Source organism: Pimephales promelas, chromosome 7, assembly GCF_988280905.1.
Source record: "Pimephales promelas chromosome 7, fPimPro1.hap1.1, whole genome shotgun sequence".
NCBI classification, from domain to species: domain Eukaryota; kingdom Metazoa; phylum Chordata; class Actinopteri; order Cypriniformes; family Leuciscidae; genus Pimephales; species Pimephales promelas.
The window spans coordinates 33,324,265-33,347,710 of NC_142775.1; the positions used below are offsets into that span (position 1 = coordinate 33,324,265).

General features: G+C 38.0%; 1 protein-coding gene across 17 annotated transcripts in view; it reads left to right on the plus strand.

The window, feature by feature from the left end:
- The window catches only part of mycbp2 (MYC binding protein 2), an 88,578-nt gene continuing 65,132 nt past the window's right edge, over positions 1-23,446 (plus strand). For 14 of the 17 annotated variants that reach the window (XM_039683385.2, XM_039683388.2, XM_039683392.2 and 11 more), the window contains exons 1-9: positions 1-671; positions 8,673-8,748; positions 13,435-13,650; positions 15,264-15,417; positions 15,497-15,693; positions 18,546-18,788; positions 19,333-19,404; positions 19,633-19,729; positions 20,058-20,131. In XM_039683385.2, coding sequence (XP_039539319.2) covers positions 394-671; positions 8,673-8,748; positions 13,435-13,650; positions 15,264-15,417; positions 15,497-15,693; positions 18,546-18,788; positions 19,333-19,404; positions 19,633-19,729; positions 20,058-20,131 — 1,407 coding nt within the window. In that variant the 5' untranslated portion in view covers positions 1-393. The remainder of the gene's footprint in view (positions 672-8,672; positions 8,749-13,434; positions 13,651-15,263; positions 15,418-15,496; positions 15,694-18,545; positions 18,789-19,332; positions 19,405-19,632; positions 19,730-20,057; positions 20,132-23,446) is intronic. The other 3 variants (XM_039683394.2, XM_039683395.2, XM_039683398.2) reach the window with 1 other exon arrangement.

Here is a 23,446-nt window from a genome sequence, read left to right on the forward strand (position 1 = left end):
TGCTTGACAGTCAGTCAGCAGCGACATGAACAGGGAAGGATGATGAAGCTAAGATGGCAGCGCTACTAGGGCTGCTGTCTTTACGGGGTCAAGAAAAACAGCAGGAATAAACGCAAAGCACGGACGTCAGCTCGCGCGTTTGACTCGTGTCTCTTCGGGCAGTTGGACGCGGTCTGACCGCCTGCAGTCGAGGAAAGAACGGTTGGTTTTTGAAGCGTATTTCGCAGTCGCAGCAGAGCGGCTAACCGTCAACGTCATTTTAATTGGAGATACTCGGATGTAATTCGCCGGGCGTTTTTGCGGGCTTGTGGAGCGGATATATGGGGTGTGCTCGGGAATTTGAGCTCTGTTGATTGACTTTGTAATCTAATATATGCGTTGTTCCCCTAAACGATGATGTGTGCTGCTGCGGCGGCAGCGGGTGCCGGTGGCAGCGGGATTGTGTCCTCCTCGTCCCACTCCATGGGGCTGGGTGTCAGGGTCATTCCGGGAGTTGGGCACGATTTCGCATCGATCGGATCAGGGATGGGCTCCTGTCCCGTTGTGGGGGCCCGCTCGGATTGTCGGAGCCGCTACCAGCTTCTTCTCTCAGGGCGAGCACTGGCGGAGCGCTACCGGAGGATATACACCACCGCGATCAACGACAAAGAGCAGGGGCTAAACCTCGGCAGGTGGGTCTTATTTACATGTTCGGTTCTGGTTGAGAAATGGGCCGTGGTGCCGTGCGGGTGGATGTGTTTGTAAACAAAACCCAGTGGGTTAAACATGAGCTCATTTGAGCCCAAACAGTAGTTGCAGTATTAGCAGTTAGCATGCGGCTAACTTCCTTAGCGACAATTCATTAGCAAGCGTAGCTAAAACACTCGATTAATCTCGTTCGTGTCAACGAAAAAGCTCATTTTGTGATGGTTTTGATTTGTGCACTTTTTAAAAACGTCACCTCTGTGCTGTCATGGCTAACAATACCGTTTTAATTCTCTCTTGTACAACCTGACTAATATAACGTTAGTTGTGCTAAAATGACATAGCTCAATGGGTTTGATGTGCTATAATTTTAATTTACTGGCTTGAAATACAATGCATAAACTATGGTTTGTTATGCAAAGAAGGATTAATTAAACCTTTCACCTCAACTTTTGTGTAACGTTACATTTAAGACTAGACAAGAAGTGTTGTCAGGCTTATGAAATGTCTTTTAGTCCCAGTTCATGTTTTATATATTATCGTTCATCACTGAATGGCAAGTTTAAGGTTATTATTGTTAATAACCTGCCATTTCGTTTTCGTAATCTGATTTATTGAACGACATTACATATCTCGCATGTATTTAGAGCTGCGGCCGTGTCTCATTTATGCGAAGGGCTGGGTTCTGTTTTGCCTGACGTCACCCTGCTGTAGCGCGCACACACACTCTCTGACGTGCTTTACTTCAGAGCAGTCTCTTATTATTGATCTTCCTCTACAAATCATTATTGTTTCTGCTCATATTTATACGCTTACTTTGTCCATACGCAGTTTCACAGTTAGCAAAAAGTTCCGTTTCCGTAAAACCCTCACATTCCTACTCTACTATATTGAACTCCTTAGCCAATAAAACAGTAGATTTAGATTTATTTTAGTTGCACATTTGAGAAGATATTCAATACATCTAACTGTATTGTTTTTTTTATTTTTTATTTTATTATTATATATTTTTTTAGATTTACTAAATTGCTCTCCTATATAAAGTTTACAACAAAATGTTCAAAATTAAATTCACACATACAACTCGAGTCAAAGTAATACGTGCTGAATGACCAGAGAAAAATATATGTGAGATAATATTGTTACTGCCTTGTCCATGCAAAATTTTCTTTGCGGTTTAATAGTCCTTTTAGTGGTGTGCACTTGCACCATCCACTTATGACGTCACCAGTGTTAATGCAAATTGCACTGAACCCTTGAACGCCCCTCCCAACCTTCAGGCTCTTCATCACAAGCAGCCTCTGTGCTTTCACTTTTCACTGCATATAATCAGCTACTGTTTTGTTTTCCATTGTTTACTGCCATACATGAGGATGAGCTCTAGCACTTCAACAGAATTCGTACATAAGGTTGTACATAATAGCAGATTCCGATGGCTGTATTGTTGAAAATGAAACTATGACCGCCCGTTGTTGCCACCGCTGGAAGAGAAGTTTGGAGAGGGGGTAAAATCTTTCCGTGGCAGGGACAGCTGCCACCGAGACCTGTCACTCCACCCGTCACCGCTAGTGGCAGCTGTCACTCGACCTGCCACCGCTATATGCGCCTGTCACTCGACCTGCCACCGCTATATGCGCCTGTCACTCGACCTGCCACCGCTATATTCGCCTGTCACTCGACCTGCCACCGCTATATTCGCCTGTCACCCGACCTGCCACCGCTATATTCGCCTGTCACTCGACCTGCCACCGCTATATGCGCCTGTCTCTCGACCTGTCACCGGTATATTCGCCTGTCACCCGACCTGTCACGGCTATACGCGCCTGTCCCGCGTCCTGCCACGGCCATACGCGCCTGTCCCACGATCTGTCATGGCTATACGCGCCTGTCCCGCGTCCTGTCACGACTATACGCGCCTGTCCCACGATCTGTCACGGCTATATACGCGCCTATCTCGCGTCCTGTCACGGCTATACGCGCTTGTCCCGCGAACTGTCACGGCTATACGCGCCTATCCCGCGTCCTGTCACGGCTATACGCGCATGTCCCGCGAACTGTCCCTGCTATATACGCGCCTGTCCCGCGACCTGTCACGGCTACGCGCCTGTCCCTCAGGACATTCTAACGCTTAACGTGAAAAAACGCTTCGTGGCTCAGTGCACTAAGACAGTGATATTAAAAGACCAAACTCAGTACAAATCATATTAATAAACCATAGCCTATATAAAAAAATAAGATGAGTCCAAAATATGAACGCAATATTATTTACGGAGCCCGGGAAGTCACCTGTGGGAAAAAAAAAAAAAACAATCCGAGGTGAGGGTTTTGCAATCCGTCCCCTCAGTTTATAAAGTGTAGCCTACTCACGAATTCTACTGTTCCCTCGGTTTAACAATTCGTGCCCACGAATTAATACACCGTACCCACGAGTTCCTAATCCGTGCTCTCAGATTTGTAAACCGTGCCCTCAGTTTTTGCAATCTGTACCCAAATTGATAAACCGTGCCCAAGCTTTCGCAATCCGTACTCACGGGTTTGTAATCCGTACTCACGGATTTGTGGCTCGTCCAGAGTGTGCCGCATGATTAATTTCAAACAGGCCTCCTATTTAGATGCGGGATGTATTGTTTTTAAAAGGACTTCACATACAAAAAATAAATAAATATAACACAAAGTTATAGGCCTATAAAAATAAAACATTCATAAATTGTTTTATGATTAACATATTCCTGTCTTAAGTGAACTCATTTAAAGTTATAAACACAAATAATAGGCTATTATTATTACATTTAGGCTACATATTTAGATATTTATAAGACGCTTTTATCAAAAAAAGAAACAAAGAAATTCGTCAAATGTCAGTCATAATACAGGTTAGACAATAATAATACTGAGATTATCACAAACAAACACAAGATTTTGACGTAGCCAAGTGTTTGTGCACAAAATATAAATAACATTGACTTTTTGCCTTTATTAAACATTTAAAATATTCGCAAATTAATATGGAAAAAAAATGTTACTTTCTAAAATCAAATTAGAAAAAAAAAACTATATTTTGCCCGCAGTGCTAAATGAGAAGAGCATGTCTCGGGAACCATACATAGAGATGATTTATAAGTGATTTATAGGCTAATCATAATAAATGTGTCTAAAAAAATAACGAGGGATTTTTATTGTTTAAATAAACAGTTTTCTAGTGACGGGCTAAACATCTCCATATCCGCTGTGAAGAGGATGCACCTTTAGAGAGAAATATCTCTTTCGGATTGTATAATCAGACGGTATTTGCTTTCGATTCGAATTTGTTCGTTTAAAAGTGGATATTTCAAGCTTTAGATATGCTTTTGTTTCAGCTCATTTATGAGACGCGCTCCGGAGATGAAAGAAAAACGCGCCTGATTGTTTTATTTTATTTTTACAAATACACACCGTGTTCTTGTTATTTTACAAATACACAGTTTTCTTGTTATTGTGAGTTTACACAAATAAAAGTAGTTACAAATAATGTATTATGTAGCCTATAGGCTAATGTACTTTTTCTGTATGACCAGAAATGCTAGATTATTTTAAATTGTTCCACTGTTGATAGGAACATGCTAGTGTTTGCGGCTGCGACTCAGTGACATGCATGCGCGCTCCATAAACACTTGGATGCGTCAAAAACCTGTGTTTGTTATAATCTTAGCCCATTATTATTGTCTAGACTGACATTTGACGAATTGCTCTGTTCTTTTTTTGTGTGGATAAAAGCGTCTTAGGCCTATGTAGCTAAATGGATTTTGATAGCTAATTATTATTTGCGTTTATTACTAGAGTTCACCGAAGACAGTAATATGTTTAACATACAATTATTTATAACTTATAACCAAATCTTTTACAGTTTTTGAACTGTGCTATTATTATTTTATTTTATTTGATTTTTTTCGCTTAGTAGCCTTATAGCCTACTGAGATTTTTCCTCTAAAATTGGACTTTAAAGATAAAAGTAGCCTAAATGTAGGCCTAGTTTTTTTTTAGAAAATGCAAGAAATTATCCATTTTAAAAAAAGGATTTTAAAAACAATGCAATGCATCCCGCATCTAAACAGGAGGCATGGTTGAATCATGCGGCACATTTTGGGGGACGAGGCAAATGATTTAACAGATGATTTGAGCCCTGATTTATAGGTGATTTATAGGCTAATTAATGTGTCTGAAAAATAAAGATTAAGATTTTTATTGTTTAAATAAACTGTTTTATAGTGTGGGCTAAACGTATCTCTCTGCGCTTTAGAGAAATGTACCTTTCGGACTGCTTAATTCGTTTAAAGTGGACATTTGCATATTTCAAGCTTTAGATAGGCGTTTGTTTCAGTTCATTTATGAGACGCGCTCCAGAAATCATGATAGCTCACCTGATTGTTTTATTTTATTTTACAGTGGGGAAATTTGCAAATTATTAATAGGCTAATTATTAATAGTAGGTTAATTATAATAATAAAAGGAGTTTCTTTTTTTTCGAAATATTTCTCAAACAGCATATAGCCTATATTAAATATAATCATTATTAGGCCTACTACTAGGCTATATTGTGTAGAATAGGCTGCATAGAATATTAACTACCCCATATCTAGATTTATTTAAGTAAGAGGCGCGTAGGCTATATAGCCGTGACGGGTCGCGGGACACATACAGCAGTGACAGGTCGAGAGACAGGCGCATAAAGCCGTGACGGGTCGCGGGACATGCGCGTATAGTAGCCTATAGCCGTGAAAGGTCTCGGGACTGGCGGAAATAACCGTGACATGTCGCGGGAGTCGGGACATGCGCGTATAGCCGTGACAGGTCGCGGGACTGACGCATATAACCGTGACAGGTCGCGGGACAGGCAAATATAGCCAGGACAAATCGCGGGACAGGCGCGTATAGCCATGACAAGACTCGGGACAGGCGCGTATAGAAGGGACAGGTCGCGGGACTGGCGCATATAGTCGTGACAGATCACGGGATAGGCGCGTATAGCTGTGATAGGTCGGGTGACAGGCGAATATAGCGATGACAGGTCGAGAGACAGGCGAATATAGCGGTGACAGGTCGAGTGACAGGCGAATATAGCGGTGGCAGGTCGGGTGACAGGCAAATATAGCGGTGGCAGGTCGAGTGACAGGCGAATATAGCGGTGGCAGGTCGGGTGACAGGCGAATATAGCGGTGGCAGGTCGGGTGACAGGCGAATATAGCGGTGGCAGGTTGGGTGACAGGCGCATATAGCGGTGGCAGGTTGGGTGACAGGCGCATATAGCGGTGGCAGGTCGAGTGACAGCTGCCACTAGCGGTGACGGGTGGAGTGACAGGTCTCGGTGGCAGCTGCCCCTGCCACGGAAAGATTTTACCCTTACTGGAAGTTTGGGTTCCTTGTGTAGGGTTTGCCTCTCGACCATTGTTTCTCAACTGTTGGTTTGTAGTCCAAGAAATAACAACAAAAATCATAATTCTATGTTTTTCTGATGCAAGACTTTTATTTTGATGTGCGTGAAAGCTGTTGAAAAAAGTGCTTTGTTTTAATTCAGTATATCTGCTGTCAGATGAGATATTTTTAGGCTACATGTCAGTGTCATCATTATTGTAATGTTATTTTCATTACTTGAAAAAAAAAATGCTACTGAATTTCTTTTTGTACATGCTTATAATTTAATCTGCTCTTTATAGTGAAGTTAACCACAAGTTGTTTTATTCAAATGCCTAAAATTTGGGTCTTAGCTTAAAGGGTTAGTGAAAACCAAAAATGAAAATTATGTCATAATTACTCATGTTGTCCCAAGCCTGTAAAACCTCTGTTCACCTTCGAAACACAGTTTAAGATATTTTAGAGTTTTCTGTCCCTCCATTGAAAATGTATGTACGGTGGTATAATACTGTCCTTGTCCAGAAAGGAAATAAAGACATAAAGACACCATACTTTTCATTTTTGGATGAACTAACCCTTTAATGACCAGATGTAAATGTGGGTTTAATGGCCATACCAGTTGAGAACCACCGATTTAGAGTTAGACTATTTGCAAGTTCTCTTGTTAGACAAACAGTGTCAGTTTACAGAATTTAAGCACATTCAAACCAACTTTTGTTTAATTGCAAAGGTGTTTGTTAACAAGGCAGCAACCCATTTTTGTAAACTGGGTCCTTGAAATAGTATATTTTTGCTCTTACAGTCCATGCTTATTAAAAATGCATGTTAAAACGGCACATTACAGGGATGACACCACTACATATGCTGACCTATTAAGATATATGACCTCTGGACCTTTTTACTATTATATTGAAAACTGAAAACCTGACAAATTGGTTTGTAGTGTCAGCCTCAGGTAGACTGTTTGGTTCATACTCTGACTGAGATATGATTTCTCTATTTTGACTGAGATATGATTTCTCTATTTTCCAACCTTAAAAGTATGACCACGTGCATGTGAACTGTGTATATATGAGACAAAAGTGGGTTGGTTGTTGTGTGATGACTGATATCATGAAATAGCCTCAAACAATTACTAAGTAAACTGCAAAATGTAATGTTTTCTAATAGCCTATGTGTATTTTATGCACGGACAGCGTGGCACAAGCTCGCGTGCCCTCTGCGGGACACCCTTAGCCAGGGTTCAAACTAAGCGGCAAATGCGAGTACAAATCAGCATTGAAACTGTGTTACTGGCCAGTTGCCTGATAACTTTATGAATTTTGACTATGTTGTGAGAGTGTCAATGTGATATGGCTTAGATATCATTTTCACATCGCAATGATAGGGATGCAATTATAAAGAGCTGTTCAGATGCAAAAACCTCTGTCATCTGACATTTTTCTTTTAAATTAGCATTTTTTATCAGGCTCATTCGTTTAGGGTCAGTAATTTCACTTTAATGGCAATGAAAAGGTTATTGAAAAATGCTTTATTTTCAAAATGTCACTGATAAAAGTGATATTAAAAACATGAAAATGCTCATTTAAAAGAAAATATCTTGTTCATATACTTGGTGCATGATTTAGAGTAAAGATTCATTTTCAGTTTTGATTCTCAGTGAATGCTACTCTGCAAGCGCTGTATGAGTTGCTTATCATTTACTGATCACATGCCTGATACGTCACACTACCAAACATTTTTCAAAAACCAGCAATTCAAAAGTGATTGACTTCCCCACTGTTTCCTTCTATCAAGTTGCAAAGTCCATCAGACAATACAATTGTTTACAATGTAGGCACACTCCACATTTTTGGACCAATGCTGCTGTACTGTTAGTTTTATTGTAACTGTAACAGATACAGTAAATCCATATTTCAACAGCATTAGGCTAAGTGTTTAGGCCCGATGCTAACTAAAGATAACGATAACTATTAACTTCCACACCAAGGCACGATAACATTTTGTTCATTATAAGTGTGCATTCATTGCAGTTTTGTCATCATCTGCTGAGTCTGACTTACATTCTCGTGCTCTTCAAAGCAGGACAGATTCTGATCGGCTGTCAATGTTTCTTATCATTCAGCTGAAAAAAATCATTGTTGTGTTGTGGAATGATATTCTTTTACAGAATGATTTTAAAACTTCGTTATCATATTGTTCTTACTGTGTCAACTAAATCAACATGGAGCAAATGCTAAATTTGCATATTATTATGTTCACAATTTGTTATAATTAATTTGAGCTCATAGTTTCTGCTTTAAATGAATACATTGTTAGCTAACTGCATGATTTCTGAAATTCATTACTTGGACACCTGATAATCGCTCTAAATTGTAATGTAGATGCATGCATTTTCTGTAAAGCGGTTTTGAATAAAGCGCTATACAAATAAATGTGAATTGAATTGAATGTTAATTGGTGTGAGAAGACAGTTCTTGGCCAGTGTGGAAAAGACTGTTACCATTTGTCTGTTATTATCTAGATAGACATTTGTAATATTTTGATTAATGATGGTTGACTCTGCAAACCCAGATCTAACATGTTCTAATATTTTCCAGGGGAAAGAAAGCTTTGAGCAAGAAGAAACTAAAAAGGCGGCAAAAAGTCAAATCAAAAGTGAAAACAAGAACAAAGGTAAGATTGATAATCCGTCTTACTGTGAGATTCATTGCCACACATTTACTGCCTCATTCAGTCACTAAAGTTATCTGGTTCAAAAGACATTTTTTGGTAGCATTTCCAAATTCACATTTGAATTTTTGAAGACGAATAATGATTTTACAGCTAAAAATCTGTAAAATTCTTTCTCATCAATATATCACATTTAACATCAGATAACATAAACATACATAAGGATTGTGTTACCAAATTTGGCCATTTTGGTGCAATTCTTAATTCCATTAAGATATTTTTTATTTATAATAGGCTAGTAGTTTTGACGCCGATCACAATACAGCACATATTTATACATGCATATTTTCATGCTTTTAGTCATCACAATTGATAAGAGACCAGTAAACACTCACACATGGTGGATAATGCGGGAGTGGCGAGGTCATGATTGGCTGTTGCATGGCGACCCATGTGTTGCTCGTTTCCATGGCAACATCTTCCTCCATCTCCTCCTGCAATGAGCACCTATGGTGTGTCTGGCAGCTAGATTTGTCTCGCTCTGTCTACAGCGTAAACCAGCGCTCAGAAAATAGGGATTAGACCCAAAATGCCCCGTATTGCATATTGTGTATTGTCTTCCCATTCCCCATAGCATGTGTGGGGGTTAATGCCTGATTGTGTTTGGATATCCTTTCCCAGGCACTCTGTTTTCCCTAGTGGATGTGAGTACTTCACAGGCAGCAGTAAGAGAGAATAATGTGATTGTAGATAGTGGAGAAGGGAACACGCTGTAATAATCGTCCACCCTAAAACCCTGCTGGCTAAGGAGTAAAATCTCATTTAAATTTCTCCTTCTCTGCCACAGCCACCTTAAAAGGAGCTCCGTGCCTTTGTTTGCTTATAAACAGATGGGTGGAGTTCCTCCAGCAGGGAAGACTCGGCTCCAAGACATACTGCCGAAGTGTCTGATAGTGTTCAAGCACTTCAGTTTGCTTTGTTTGATGGATCAGGATATGAATTGAATTCATGAGTTTATTGCCCTTCTGCTTTTTGACTCCATTCCTTGGCTGTGATATTACACAATCTCAGACAGATTTGTGCTACTGATGACTAAGACTGGGCGATCCAGCCCAGAAATGAAATCTCAATACAGGGCTCTGGAAAATTGGCGGCAAATGATTTTTTTTAGGTGCCAGTGCCACCAGGGTTGTAATGGTATAAGATTTTCACAGTATGACAACGGTCTCAGAAGATTTAACTTTTTTACTGTATATGGTGTTAAAAAATTAATTATTATTATTATTATTTCATCAGTTAAGGCTGGGGTATTGTGCTATTTGTAAATTGATTATTTGTTCTTTTTTTACTCACTGCAAACTTGTCTTTAATAATGTTTTAATTAATAATTCACGTTAATTAGGCCAGTAGTTTTTGTTGTTGTATCAAAATTGGAATAGAGAATTGTGATTTTTCATTGGTATTTAAACAGTTGGACCACTGATCTCATTCTAAATACAATATTCAGGCCCCTCTGTTTTATTTAGCTAAGTTCTTGCACCATGGTTTGCCTCTTGTTACAGCTGAAAGTCACCAAATGTTGCTCGCAGACCAGAATAGGTGACAGGATAAAATGTATCCACCAAAACGAGGTCTTTGATAAAATGGAACGTACGTAGAAGAGAATGGTACATTCATTTTCTTTCTTGAGGTACTGTAGCAGTTAACCACAACTGATGTGGTCACATCCCCTCATGTTTCAGCTCATATACTACACTTTTTATTGTCTGTTCTTTGGCCAGTAGGTCTATATTCTGTATTGTCTCGTTACACAGCCACAAGATTCATCTCGTTTTCTTGCATTGCTCAATTATGGTTTTGTTAAAGGTTGTTCTTCCAAGCGCTTATGTCCCTTGGTAACTTGCTCAGTATGTGGCTGATTGCATTGTTATTGAATGGACAAATGGCATTGAAGCTGGGGGAATACACAGCAGAAGTCCTCTTTGGTGAGCAACGTACTTCTGTCGCTAGTTTTCAGGGCTGCTTTCTGTGGCTAGTGTGTTTTATTGCGATTTTTCAGTCATAAGCATAACAGGTGACAGCAAGTTTTAAAGACTTATACAAGACGAATACAAACATCTATTTTTCTACCTTGACTTTGATTAAATGGTACAGGAAATAGAGGTGTAGTGCTACACGTATTCGTCCCACTAATTTTCGTGTCTTATGTGTTAAAAACAAATACAGTGTTGTAGGCTAACCACCACCAATAATCGCAATAAGCTCTGCGTTTTGTTACTTTTGACAAGAAACAAAGTGTCATTAATAGTTTTAATTTTTTAAAATGTGTAAATTATTATATTTCAACAAGGAACTGGAGTAAAAAAAACAAATATTTTAATTAGATTTAGAAGTTAATGCAAAAACTGACTGTGCAGTTTACACGTTTGCATAAGCTACAGTTTGTTATTTGAGTGTTTGTTTAAAAATTAGTAGAAACAAATTAAAGGGTAATAGTTTTGGCTCTGTTAGCTTTTAATATGTGAAAGTAAAGGCTCCCTATATAGTTTATAGCATATTAGCAGAGATGTTTTTTATCCTTAAGATACTTTTAATTTTAACTGAATTAATTTAAAGACAGAAACACAATTTGTTAAGTAAATCACTGTTTAATAATAAAAAAAGCAAATTTATGTTTAGTTTTCATCCCCCTGCTGTACTGTGACCTCAAAACCGAGGTACGTACCAACTTTGTACTATGGAAGATCAAATTTTAGCCTTAAAAAATTGTTTTTTTTTTTTTTTCAATTTTTACATATCAACCTCAATTTTATAAAATGTGAGCGATTCTCACACTGTCGAGCCCTGATTGTTATATATTAATGATCAAACTCATTAGCTGTTTGCTGTCAAGGACAACTCGATAGAAAGACCATGTTATCTTTTCTTTATTTTGCTCCATTTTGTCGCTGTAGATTTGCTTCATCACTGTGGTGCAGGAATACTGACTTCATTTACATAGTTTGAATTGTTGTTTTTTTCTGGGGCTTCTCTATACCTGAATGACTAATACAATAAGAAAGAGGAGGCAGAACAGTCTGTGTTTACTGAATGAATGTAAATATGTTTCTCATTTAAACTATGGGCCAACATGATTTACTTCAGTGAGCTTCACATTAATTTACTGTCAAAGTAGGGCATTGCAAATTCAGGACGTTGTATTGGAGAGCAAAGTCAGAGGCAGTCCGGTATTCTGTCAGTCCTCCTCCATTTTCAGGCAGCGAGTGTGATACACCTGTGACTTATGAGGACAAGATTTCAGAAGCCGAGACTCTAGTGGGGTACTCTAGTGCTCGATTATGGTAAAAATCAAAAAATTGTTAGTAATTTGGTCAAAATTGAAATCCTGATTATTTAAAGGGATAGTTAACTTTGAAATTAATTTTTAATATGTTTTAGCTTACCTCAAGGGCATCCAAGATGCAGGTGTCTTGTTTCCACAGTATTTTCAATTTTGATATTTTTAGGTCAAACCGTTCTTGTCTGTCAGTCATATAATGCAGGTTTAGGGGGTTCACCTCAAAGAGCATGCACAGAGAAGTCCAAATTAAACTTGATTTAATGACTCGTAAATGTAAGTACACATTGATGGCCTAAGACACGAAACGAGCGGTTTGTGTGAGAAAACGAACAAAAGTGCATCGCTGTGAAGGAAGATGGTAGCGCGGGGAATGGTAGTGGCACAATAGTTTTGCATTGATTCTCTTGTTTTTATAATATTTGGAAGCCAAAATCGAAATTGAAAAATGAATTATGATTAATCACACAGCTCTTGGAACTGTACTCTTGGGGAACTCTTGGGGTACTAGGCATGGCTCATAGATCTGTGGCTTCTTACTGACTTCAGATGTCTGATGTCATTGGCCAAAGACGGGGGTAGATTTCTTTGTGGTGTCCGCCTAAAAATGAATGACCTTCTCTGGATTACATCATCCTTTGTTATCGGCAGAAAAATGAAGACAAATTTATGAGTTAAAGTGTTAGTTCACCCAAAAATGAAAATTCGGTCAGTATTTACTCATCCTCAAGTTGTTCCAAACCTCTATGTGTTTATTTGTTCTGCTGAACACAAAGGAAGATATTTGGAAGAATGTTTTAATCAAACAGATCTCATTCCCCATTGACTACCATAGTAGGAAAAAATACATGGTAGTCAATGGGGGAATGAGATCTGTTTGATTAAAACATTCTTCCAGATATCTTCCAGCAGATCACATAAACACATAGAGGTTTGGAACAACATGAGGGTGAGTAAATACTGACAGAATTTTCATTTTTGGGTGAACTAACCCTTTAAGCCTATCTAGGGATGTATTGATGAATGGGACAAAAAAGTTAGCTGTATTATAGGGGTGGATAGTATGATGGTATATGCTGTACAGTTTTGCTGTGTTGTTTATACCATGGTTGATGCATCTATGTGATTATCAGTGATAGATAGATAGATAGATAGATAGATAGATAGATAGATAGATAGATAGATACAAACAGTAGCATTTCTCATTGCCTTATAAAAATAAATGAAGTACTGAGTTTCCCAAGGCCTGTAGTACTACATGCATCATAACCTACTGTCTCACAATATTTCTCCCTTCCTCCCTCCTTGTGTATCGCCCTCCTAATTCTTTATGTATTTTTATCGTCTGGCAGACAGAAAGTCTGGATGGGGCCTTTCCAGTGCCTGACATCAAACTCCACAGCAACCCCTCTGCGTTCAACGTCTACTGTAATGTACGGCACAGCGTGCTGGACTGGCAGCAGAAGGAAGCCGTTTTGGCCCTGGCCTCCCGGAGCTCTGTGCAGAGCGGCGACTCGGACAGCGAGGAAGAGGAGGAGTATCGCGAACCCGCCATCAAACTGCCGAAGGTCAGTGAGTGACATCAATGCATATACGAAGCCCAATCATGTGTTTAGAAATAGCGTCAATTTACTGTTGTTGTCTGTAGACAGAATCACTGAATGTAATGAACTCTATTTGCTTTTGTTGCATCGTGCTACTTGCATCGTTTACACAGAGTTTACACAGAGCAGACAGCATAATTTTGGTGCTTACTTCTGACCCGCCCTCAAACAATGTAGTCACTTCATGTTGTACATGTCTAGAAGATGCCGCATATTTCTGTGCTGCGAAAGAAAAATGACTAACAAAGGGAATATGTAAATTTAGCTTGGCCAGTTAGAGTTTATGTAATTTCTACTTGCTCATTTTGAAGTTTACTATGCAATAATCTTTCAAGTATATTTTAATGCATGATGGGAACACTAATATCATCAAGTTGAGTAGGTTTTTTCATCATTTTATAACTTGAAGAATTATTGTAAAACTACACAATTCCAAATAAAATACACTTATAAGTTCAAGCTTTAATTAAAAAAACAAACAAATCTAAAAAACAAATGTCATTGCTATGTTGATACTTAAATTAAGCTTGTAGAAATTAAATTGTTTTTTTTTCTGTAGTATTCACTGAATCATGTTTATTATTAGTGTAGCTGTCATTTGTTTCTTTTAAAAACAACAGAATCATTTTTTTCTCTCTCCATGTTTCTTACTCCCCGTTTCACTGATGAAAACGATGGGTGGCTGATTAATTCCAAATCCACTTCATGCTTAGGCTACAACCTTGAAGGAAATGTTCTTAGGGATGGGAATAGCAATGAATTTAATTACATTTTTAAGGAACGTTTCCGTTTTTAAAAAAATGATTACTAAAAACAAGGTCCTTACTATATAATAAACAAAATGCTGGAGTAAAATTTTTTTTCAAATCATCATACCACAAAAATCTGTGAACGTCTGTCTTTACTACAGAATATCAAATCAACAACTAGTCAGAAACTACACTGATTAAAGGGATACTTCAGGATTTAGCGTTACCCTTTGCATTAGTAGAAAACCTGTAGTATTTTTAAATTACCATGCTTTCACCCTCATATCCCCCTAAAACGAGAGATTTCTGTATTTTTTTGATTTCTGTATTTTTATCATTTAAAAATGAATATGAAATGTTGTATGATGGGACCTTGAAACTTTTATTGACTTGAAAGGACAATTATAATTATTCCCCTGATGTTATTATAAAGGAAGGAAAGGGGAGGGGGTATGGGGAGGAAAAGGGAATCCCTGATTTGATATTAACATAATGTTAATGAAAGTTTGTCTATAACATAATTGTATGTTACACCCCTAGTGACCTGTTTGTTCTGTTTTTTGTGTTTTACTAAAATCTATATAAACCAATAAAAAAAAAAGTTAAAAAAAAGAAGAAAATGAATATGAAAAGATTATACTTTGGAGTGCAACTTCTTTATGTAATCCTAATATAGAATTTTTTATAAAGAAATTGCTTAAAATATGAATGAAAAATAAGTTATACTGTAACCAGCAGTGCATTCGGTTATCTTGTAAATCTGTGTGCACTGGGAATAATATGAAATCGGTGAATGTTATGTCTCAGCTGTGTTCTTCTGTTTCATAGATAATTGGTATTGGGCTATGTGGAGTGTTCGAGCTCATCAAGGAGACTCGTTTCTCGCACCCGTCACTGTGCTTACGGAGCCTTCAGGCCCTTCTAGATATGCTCCAGGGACAACAGCCGGAGAGCTTTCAGACTGAACCTCCAGATGTGCTGGGTAAGATCTCCTCATCCTATAAAATGGTAAGTGAATCTGTATATTTCAATCATGAAATCACTGTTTGTTGGACCTGCAGAGTCTCTCTTCCATCTTCTGCTGGAGACAACAGTGCGGAGCACAGGGATGAACGATCCCACCGGTCAGACCCTCACTGCGCTATCCTGTGCCTGCCTCTTCAGCCTTGTGGTGGCCTGGGGAGACACTGGCAAAACCCTCCAGGCTGTGTCTGCCATCCTCACCAACAATGGCAGTCATGCATGCCAGACCATCCAGGTGAGGGAAAGTTTTGAGATTGCATTGAGCATTAAATCAGTGTATTAGAATGATTTTTATGATTTTTGAAAGATCATGTGACACTAAAGACAAGTAAATGCTGCTAAAAATGTGGTGAGGTCTGTACATTTTTGTTATTTTCTGGCTGTCTGCACCTATTGCTCTGCATTCTTTCTTAAAGGTATAGTTCACCCAAAAATGAAAATTATATACAGGAATGAAAATACAGGTTTGGAACAACTTGAGGGTGGGTAGAGCCCCGTTCACACTTCAAGCAACTTTGTCGCCAGTGGTTGCGCTTAAGGACGTTCCCGGTCGCTTTTGCGTGTGTCGCCGGAAATCGCCCGCTCCCCATTGAAATGAATGGTATTGTGTCGCTTGTAGTGTGAACGGGGCTTAAATGATGACCGAATCTGACATTTTTGGCCGAACTATCCCTTTAAGGATCCACACTTCAGAAGAGTACTTTACGTTTATTTTTAACAATGTTACTGATTTATTTCAGTCAATTTTTTTAATCCGTTTAGTGGATTTCTTGCTTGGTAAGTGAGGTCGAGATTTTAGACTGCATAAAAAGCTGCTGTTCATCTGAAGTCAGGATGACAGCACATTACCGCTCTTCTCTCAGTATGCGCTAGCCATAACTGCAACTGTATTTGGAGGTCAACAATCGGATTGCCTGAAAATGTCAAATCCCTCTGATTTCCCGTCTTTATTATATTACTCTGCCAGCACAGAGTCCCTCAGCCAATTACTCCTCCTCAGTCTTCTGCTGTCTGCATGATATTCCATTTTTTTTTTCCATTTAAATGTTTTAAAGCTCTCTGACAATATCACACACTGATCTAGACATCAGAGAAACTCAAGAGTTCATTTGTTGTTGCCAAGGTAACTACAACCTAATTGGAGCATGAGTAACTTGCATAGCTTGTGTAAAGTGTGATATCTGATCCGTCTCTGTCAGTTCACTGTGCACAAGTCCAACTTGAAGTGATTCAGAATGAAAGTGAAAAACAAGCAAAGACTGTTGTGTATATTCTGATCAAGTACTTTGTAAAGCTGGATTATATTTTTCATATGTGTTACTAAAAATGGCTTAAACATATTTTATTTATTTATTTATTTATTACTTTTAAAAAACAATTATTTACACACATTTATATATTAAACACCATCCTTTCAACCAAACAGCCGTTGTTGCCCAGTAGATTCACTTGTAATGACTTTTTTTCATTAAATAGACTTTAGGAACAAACAATACTTAATCAATTTCATGTATATGCACCAATATAACATTGCAAAGTAGCAAACATCAATATTTACTTATTATTTGTTTCTACGTGAAAAAAGAAACAGATTTCCATGAATAGATAGTTGAATCTGGGATTGGAATCGATATACTGATGCAGTTTATGGAAATGATGCATGTATTGCATTGTAAGGTAGCTGGCCCTGTCCTAATGTAAGACTTTAGTCTTTGGTAAAGAACTGAGAAGTGTAGTGCGATAAAACTAAATGTCATTATTGAAGTGACTGTAGAGCATCTAAAGCAATTACATTGATGTTTTAGTATATCAATATACCTCTCTGTCCTGTGTAGCATCATTCATCAAAGTACCTCCGGCTGAACTCTGTGGTGGGGTGAAGACAGACCCAGTGGTTTATGTTAAAGGAAGATCAACATAAATATTAAACAGGGAAAATAATGTGTCCTGGGGATATGATGTGAGATAGATGAAGGGGGGCCTACTGTCCTTGTGAATGGGCTGCTAAAGGTCAATTAGTGCAGAGAGGTTTGGTAGGGGTGTAACTCCAGATAATCACATGAACAACCAGTTAGTAACTACTACACTCTTTTAAGTCTCACAAGCCTATAACAATAACAGTGGCAGTTATCTTTCATTTCGAAACAAAACTTCAGTGAGTGAGTCATGTCAGTCTGATTCAGCCAGTGAGTGAGTCATTAGACTGATTCAAACAAAGGACACATTAGTTTGATCGATTCCAGGATTTGTCTTCTCTCTTGGACTAGTGGTTCAGATTTTGTCCTTGCCCAGCCAAAATTTTTGGTAATTGTTGTGATGTTTTCATTGTTTTTCGGACCTATGTATTCTTGCATTCTAATTAGACCCCAACATTTCTAGATATGCAACCAGGAAAATTTCACAATTCTTGTTCTTGTTTCAATTTTGTTACCACAGCAAAAACTAACTAGCCTATCTAAGACATGTAAATGTATAGTTCTAACAGTAGTATTTAAGAATTCTTCACTGTATTAATTAAATATAGAATCATACAAAAATGTGTCACTCAAAAGCAGTGAGTGATTCACTCTTTCCTCTCTTCTTTTCCCTGTCAACTGTCATTCATTTCTTTCATGAAAAAGAACAAACTGAACTGCTGGTTACCAGTGTTTGGGGGTAACGTGAGTTACATAGTCAGATTACCTTTCTCTCAAGTAACTGGTACCAAAAATATAAACAAACAAGCCCAGCCCAAGTGAGAAAAAGTAACGCAAAAGTAACGTACATACGTACCATACTTTCCATAAAAATCAACAAAGTATTTTTTTGTAGGATATAGTGTTGTTTCCCCAACACTGTTGGTCATGCTGTGTTTGTTTTTGCATGTACTAATGAGGAAATCATAAAATAAAGATTATGTTGTTTATTTATTGTCTTTGTATTATTGAGTGCTGTCCAGTTTCTCCTTGATCAATTCAAATCTAAGCTCAAAAGTGGTGTGGAAAATCCTATCACGAGGATTTTAGTACAGCATTCTGTCCAAATTAAGTGAAGAATGCTCGACTGTATGTTCAAGATCTGACCCGATTCTATTTGTGCACCAAAAAGGTTCCAACAATCCTGAACGCACTACAAAGGAGTGTGCAGGCTGTGCTGGTGGGAAAGATCCAGATCCAGGAATGGTTCGGAAATGGCATTAAGCGGGCCGCGCTGATGAACAAATGGGTTCTGAAGGAGGTGAACATCGATGAAGATGAACACTGTCTACTTCAAACAGACGGTTCCTTCCTCTACCTGCTCTGCAAGGACGGTCTCTACAAAGTAGGCTCAGGGTACAGCGGCACCGTGCGGGTGAGGACATCTTATGTTTACCTGATCACCCAATGGAAATAATAGAAGTTATTTTGCCAAGCAAATTATCAGACTAAATTACCATTTAAGTAGTTTTGTAATTAATTCAATAATTAATAGTGATGTACCAAAATTTTGGCAACTGAAAATATATATATATATATATATATATATATATTTTCTGTTCTTTCTGAAAAGAATTCAGTCATTTATTTGAGTGTTAATTAAGTAAATTAATTTAATTAATTGAATATTAAATTAATAATATTCATAATATTTAAATTAATAATAGTTTTCATTAAATGAAATTTTTGGTATTTGGGTGAAAAATTCGTTTTGGTGTATCACTAGTAATTAGTTATTATGTGTTGTTAGTGTTGATTAACTTTTTATTGATATAGATTAGAGAAATTTGACAATTTTTTTTTCTTTAGAATCGGACAGTTTTGAGATTTGTGAAGTCGTGGATCTGGTTTTGTACTGAGGCAGCAAGTTGTTCATCATTGTGTTTGTGCGGGTGCTAATAAGAGGCTATCGATTTCAGGGCCATGTGTACAACTCCACATCTCGGATCAGGAACCGTGAAGAGAAAAGGTCATGGCTGGGATTTGCACAGGTATTGACCTTGTTTTATGAGCGCTTCTCCTGATTGTCTGTCTGCTTGTATAACGCCAACGTAATCAGTGTGTAGTACTTGATACAGGTTTGAAAGCTTGATCTTATCTCCTAAATTAAGCATTAAGTGCTTATGACGTATTCAACCTTGAACCTCTGTGAACAACAAAAATGTCATTCATTGAACTGCCTTACAAAAGCATGTTTCTTGTGGTGGTTTGCCTTACAGGGTTGTTTGCTCTATCGAGACATGAACAGTCACAGCATGGCAGCCATTAAGATCAACCCAGAGACTCTGGAGCAGGAGGGCACCATCACAATGCCGGGTACAAAAACACCCCTCTTATGTGCTATTGTATTGATTGCTAAGAGCAGGGCAAATAAATGGCTTGACAAGCACACTTTTCTTCCCTGTGTCGAAAGGTTTCCTATATTAAAACAGGATAACCCCCCCCCCCCCCCCTTGAATTGCCAATAGCTTTCTATATGGCTTTAGATACATCATGTCGACTTTCTTAATTATTCAAAGTCATTTATTTAAAGAAAAATATCTTCTAAAGATTGTTTGTGACTACCCTAAAACAGAATGTTCCTGAATTTTGAAACTGTAAAACTTTCAAATTTTCTCTTTAAATTTCGCTCTGTCTTTCTCAGGTCTACAAGCAGATGGACAGAACATCATATTCACTGATGGAGAATTTATCAACCAGATTGCAGCCTGCAAAGATGTAAGTTTTTGTTTATTGGCGATTATGTTGCTGTCCCAAAACCTAGTGAGCCGTCTTCGTAGGTAGCAGAGATGGAGGCAAGAGATATTTATTGATTTTATATATTTTATTTTATACTGATCAGTAAATGTATGGATTAAAAAAGGTAAAAATAATAATAAAGCATAGTATAATATAGGGATGCAACGGTACACGGTAAAATCCCGGACCGTTCGGTCAGCCCTGCACGGGACAATCTACCCTCGTGTCCCGCGGGACTTCGGTTTTGCCATAGAGTTCGTGCTGATCCTTTTCCCGTATTTTCCGCACTATAAGGTGCACTTAAAAGCCTTTAATCTTCTCAAAAAACGACAGTGTGCCTTATAATCCGGATCGCCTTATATATGGAATTAGTTAACAACGCTCCGCGTTATTAAATTCGCCCGCGAACTCGCGCTCGTGTCCAGCATATGCCCGCTTTGTCACACGGCGCTGCTCGCGCGTCACAGATGTTCAAAAAAACGCTCCCCGTTCACAGTACCGGGTCGTCTCATTCAAAACAGCGAGCCGTTGCTGCAGCGAGCCGCCGCACATTGAATATATGAGTCAGGCTGCGAATGTACGTTGTGCCCGCCCCAGCGCGCTCACGCTTACTAAATAAACGCCTCACCTCCGGCTCCGCGCACTCGCTACATTCCCAGCACATCTAGTGGATGCGTAACGCAAACCCAGTCAAACGTTTGACTGCAGTATCTTTTTGCACAAGAATCTCTCAATAGTGGATGAGTAAATAATATTGCACTTTGTATCCTGAATGAAGTTTTTTTTTATTATATTATTTTGCTCGGCTCTTTTTATTCAAACCACAAGCTAATTTATGTTTGTTAAAGGTAAAAGTGCACTTTTTCTTTCACATTGATCACTTTATATACCAGTTATCAAGGTTTGGAATTGGGATCCACTTGAATATTCTAAAGTGTGTTTGTTTACATTTTGTATTTTATAAGTAGTAGTTGAAGTTCTGTTGTATTACTTAGTTCTGTTCAGTACAGACTAGAGTGTTAATTTATTTCATACACATTGATGTTCTTCCTACTGTGACATTTTGTTAATGCATATAAGAAAAATAAAACATATTTTTGGGATGAAATAGCAGTCTCTTTCTGCACAAAACATGTACCGAAACCGAACCGAGACCGTGGCCCAAAAACCGAGGTACGGACCGTACCGTGGGCTATCTGTACCGTTGCACCCCTAGTATAATACACTACTATTTAAAAGTTTGGGGTCAGTAAGATATGCTTTTGAAAAATGTATTCGATTCAGCAAGGATGACATTTAAGTAAAGACGTTTTTAATGTTACAACATGTTTCTACTTACAAATACATGATGTTTCTTTGAACTTTTCATTCATCAAAGGAATTGTTCATTCCACAAAACTATTAATCAGCAAAACTGTTTTCGATATTGATAGTAATAAGAATGTTTCATTAAATCATATGAAATGATTTCTAATGGATCATGTGACACTTAATGATGCTGAAAATTCAGCTTTGCCGTTACAGGTATAAACATACTTTTTAAACTATATTACGATAGAACACAGTTACTTTGTATTGTAATAATATTTCACAATATGCTATATTTACTCTTTAATTATTTTTGAACAAATAAATGCTGCCTTGATGAGCATAAGAGACTTTTAAAAAATCCTACCAACCCCAAACTTTTGAAACGTGTATATATGACTATTTACGTGCCCTTTTATTTTATTTTCCTGTACTTAGAGTATACTGCCATTGGAAAACACTGGAATCAATCATATTTACTAGAAAACCGTTATTTGTAGGAGGCTTTATTGGTTGTTTTGTCAATGATTTGCCAAACTGCTAAGTGACAAACTGATACAGCCAACCAATATGTGTTCGAATAGCTTGTTATAGATGGAAAATAATGCAAGAACCCCAATAAATGTTTGATCCGAAATGAACAGCCCGTTTTCTCCACGCTGCGGTCGGTCTTCATCAGACGACAACCGATTTCCCTGTTCCCCTGCACGTCATAAAAACATGATCATTGCCTTTTTCTCAAGTGGTGTGATTGTGGCTGTCAGCAGCACCTGATCTCCTTTGTTTCAGTGGAATTCAGCTCTGCTGTGTGTGCGTGTGTGTGTGTGTGTGTGTTTGCATAATAGCTGTGTAGGCAGGGGAGGGGCTGCAGCACTGGACGTGGGCATATCTGCCTTTGAAGATCCCTTTTGCATACATGAATGAAGAGTGCAGGGGTTAAGGAGGGAAGTCGTGAGGGATAATGTTTTGAACTGCTGTGGCGCTTTTCTTGGAGGGAGGAAAAGACGTGCATTTCTTAGCGGTGCGATTATTGCCTGGAGCGTCGGTTTTTGAAAGCTCACTTGTATGCTCATTAACAGCTGCAAATCAAAGACTCCAGTGTGTCATCTTCTATTTATTTTTTTTATCACATGCTCACTCATGCAAACTCAGACTACATGGCCTAGTCTCATCATAGTGTACACACCCTGAACTTATGCGTGTAACTGGCCCAGTATATGAAAGGTTGTTACTTGCATCTCATCATGCGCATGCTAACATAATTAAAATCTAAGACTGAAGCCTCTAATGTTGTCAAAGGAGATAATGACTATTTTATTGAGCTTTGGAACAAGCCTAGTCATCAAGAAAATTATTTTAACTGTTCAATTTTAAGACGCAGTTACATTAGACTTCAAGCATGTATAATTTATTTGGGCATTGAAACGAATCAGATTATCAAATATTTAATAGAATATAAAAACAATAATTAAAAAAAAAATATGCCATCTAGTCCACATTACTGCAACAATGAAAACCAGCTACTTTAAAAAGATTTTGATATTTGCTCACACTTGTTGTTTCAAACCCATAAGTCTTTCTTTTATCTTCGTAACACAAAATAAATATGTTTTTAATGAAATTTCATGCATTTCTTTACCTCCATCGAAAGTCCTTTACATAAAAATTGAGGCTTCAAAAAGTTCATAAAGACAAGCGGTTTTATTATAGCCAGCTTAAAGGTTTTTGGTACGTATCATAGAGACAAAGACAAATGAATAATATTAAGAAGAGGATCTATGACATCCGGAAGCATCTCTTTCAGTAACTTAGTCAGAATAGGGTCTTGCATACAGTAAAAGTTGTCGATTTAGATGAATTAACGAGCAATTCTCCTATAGCAGCAAATTAACAAAATTTTTCATCAGGGACACTAAAATACACTCCCTGATGCAATACTGTTGTAGACGGTTGCATAATTATAATTTTGTCCCTGATATTATCAAC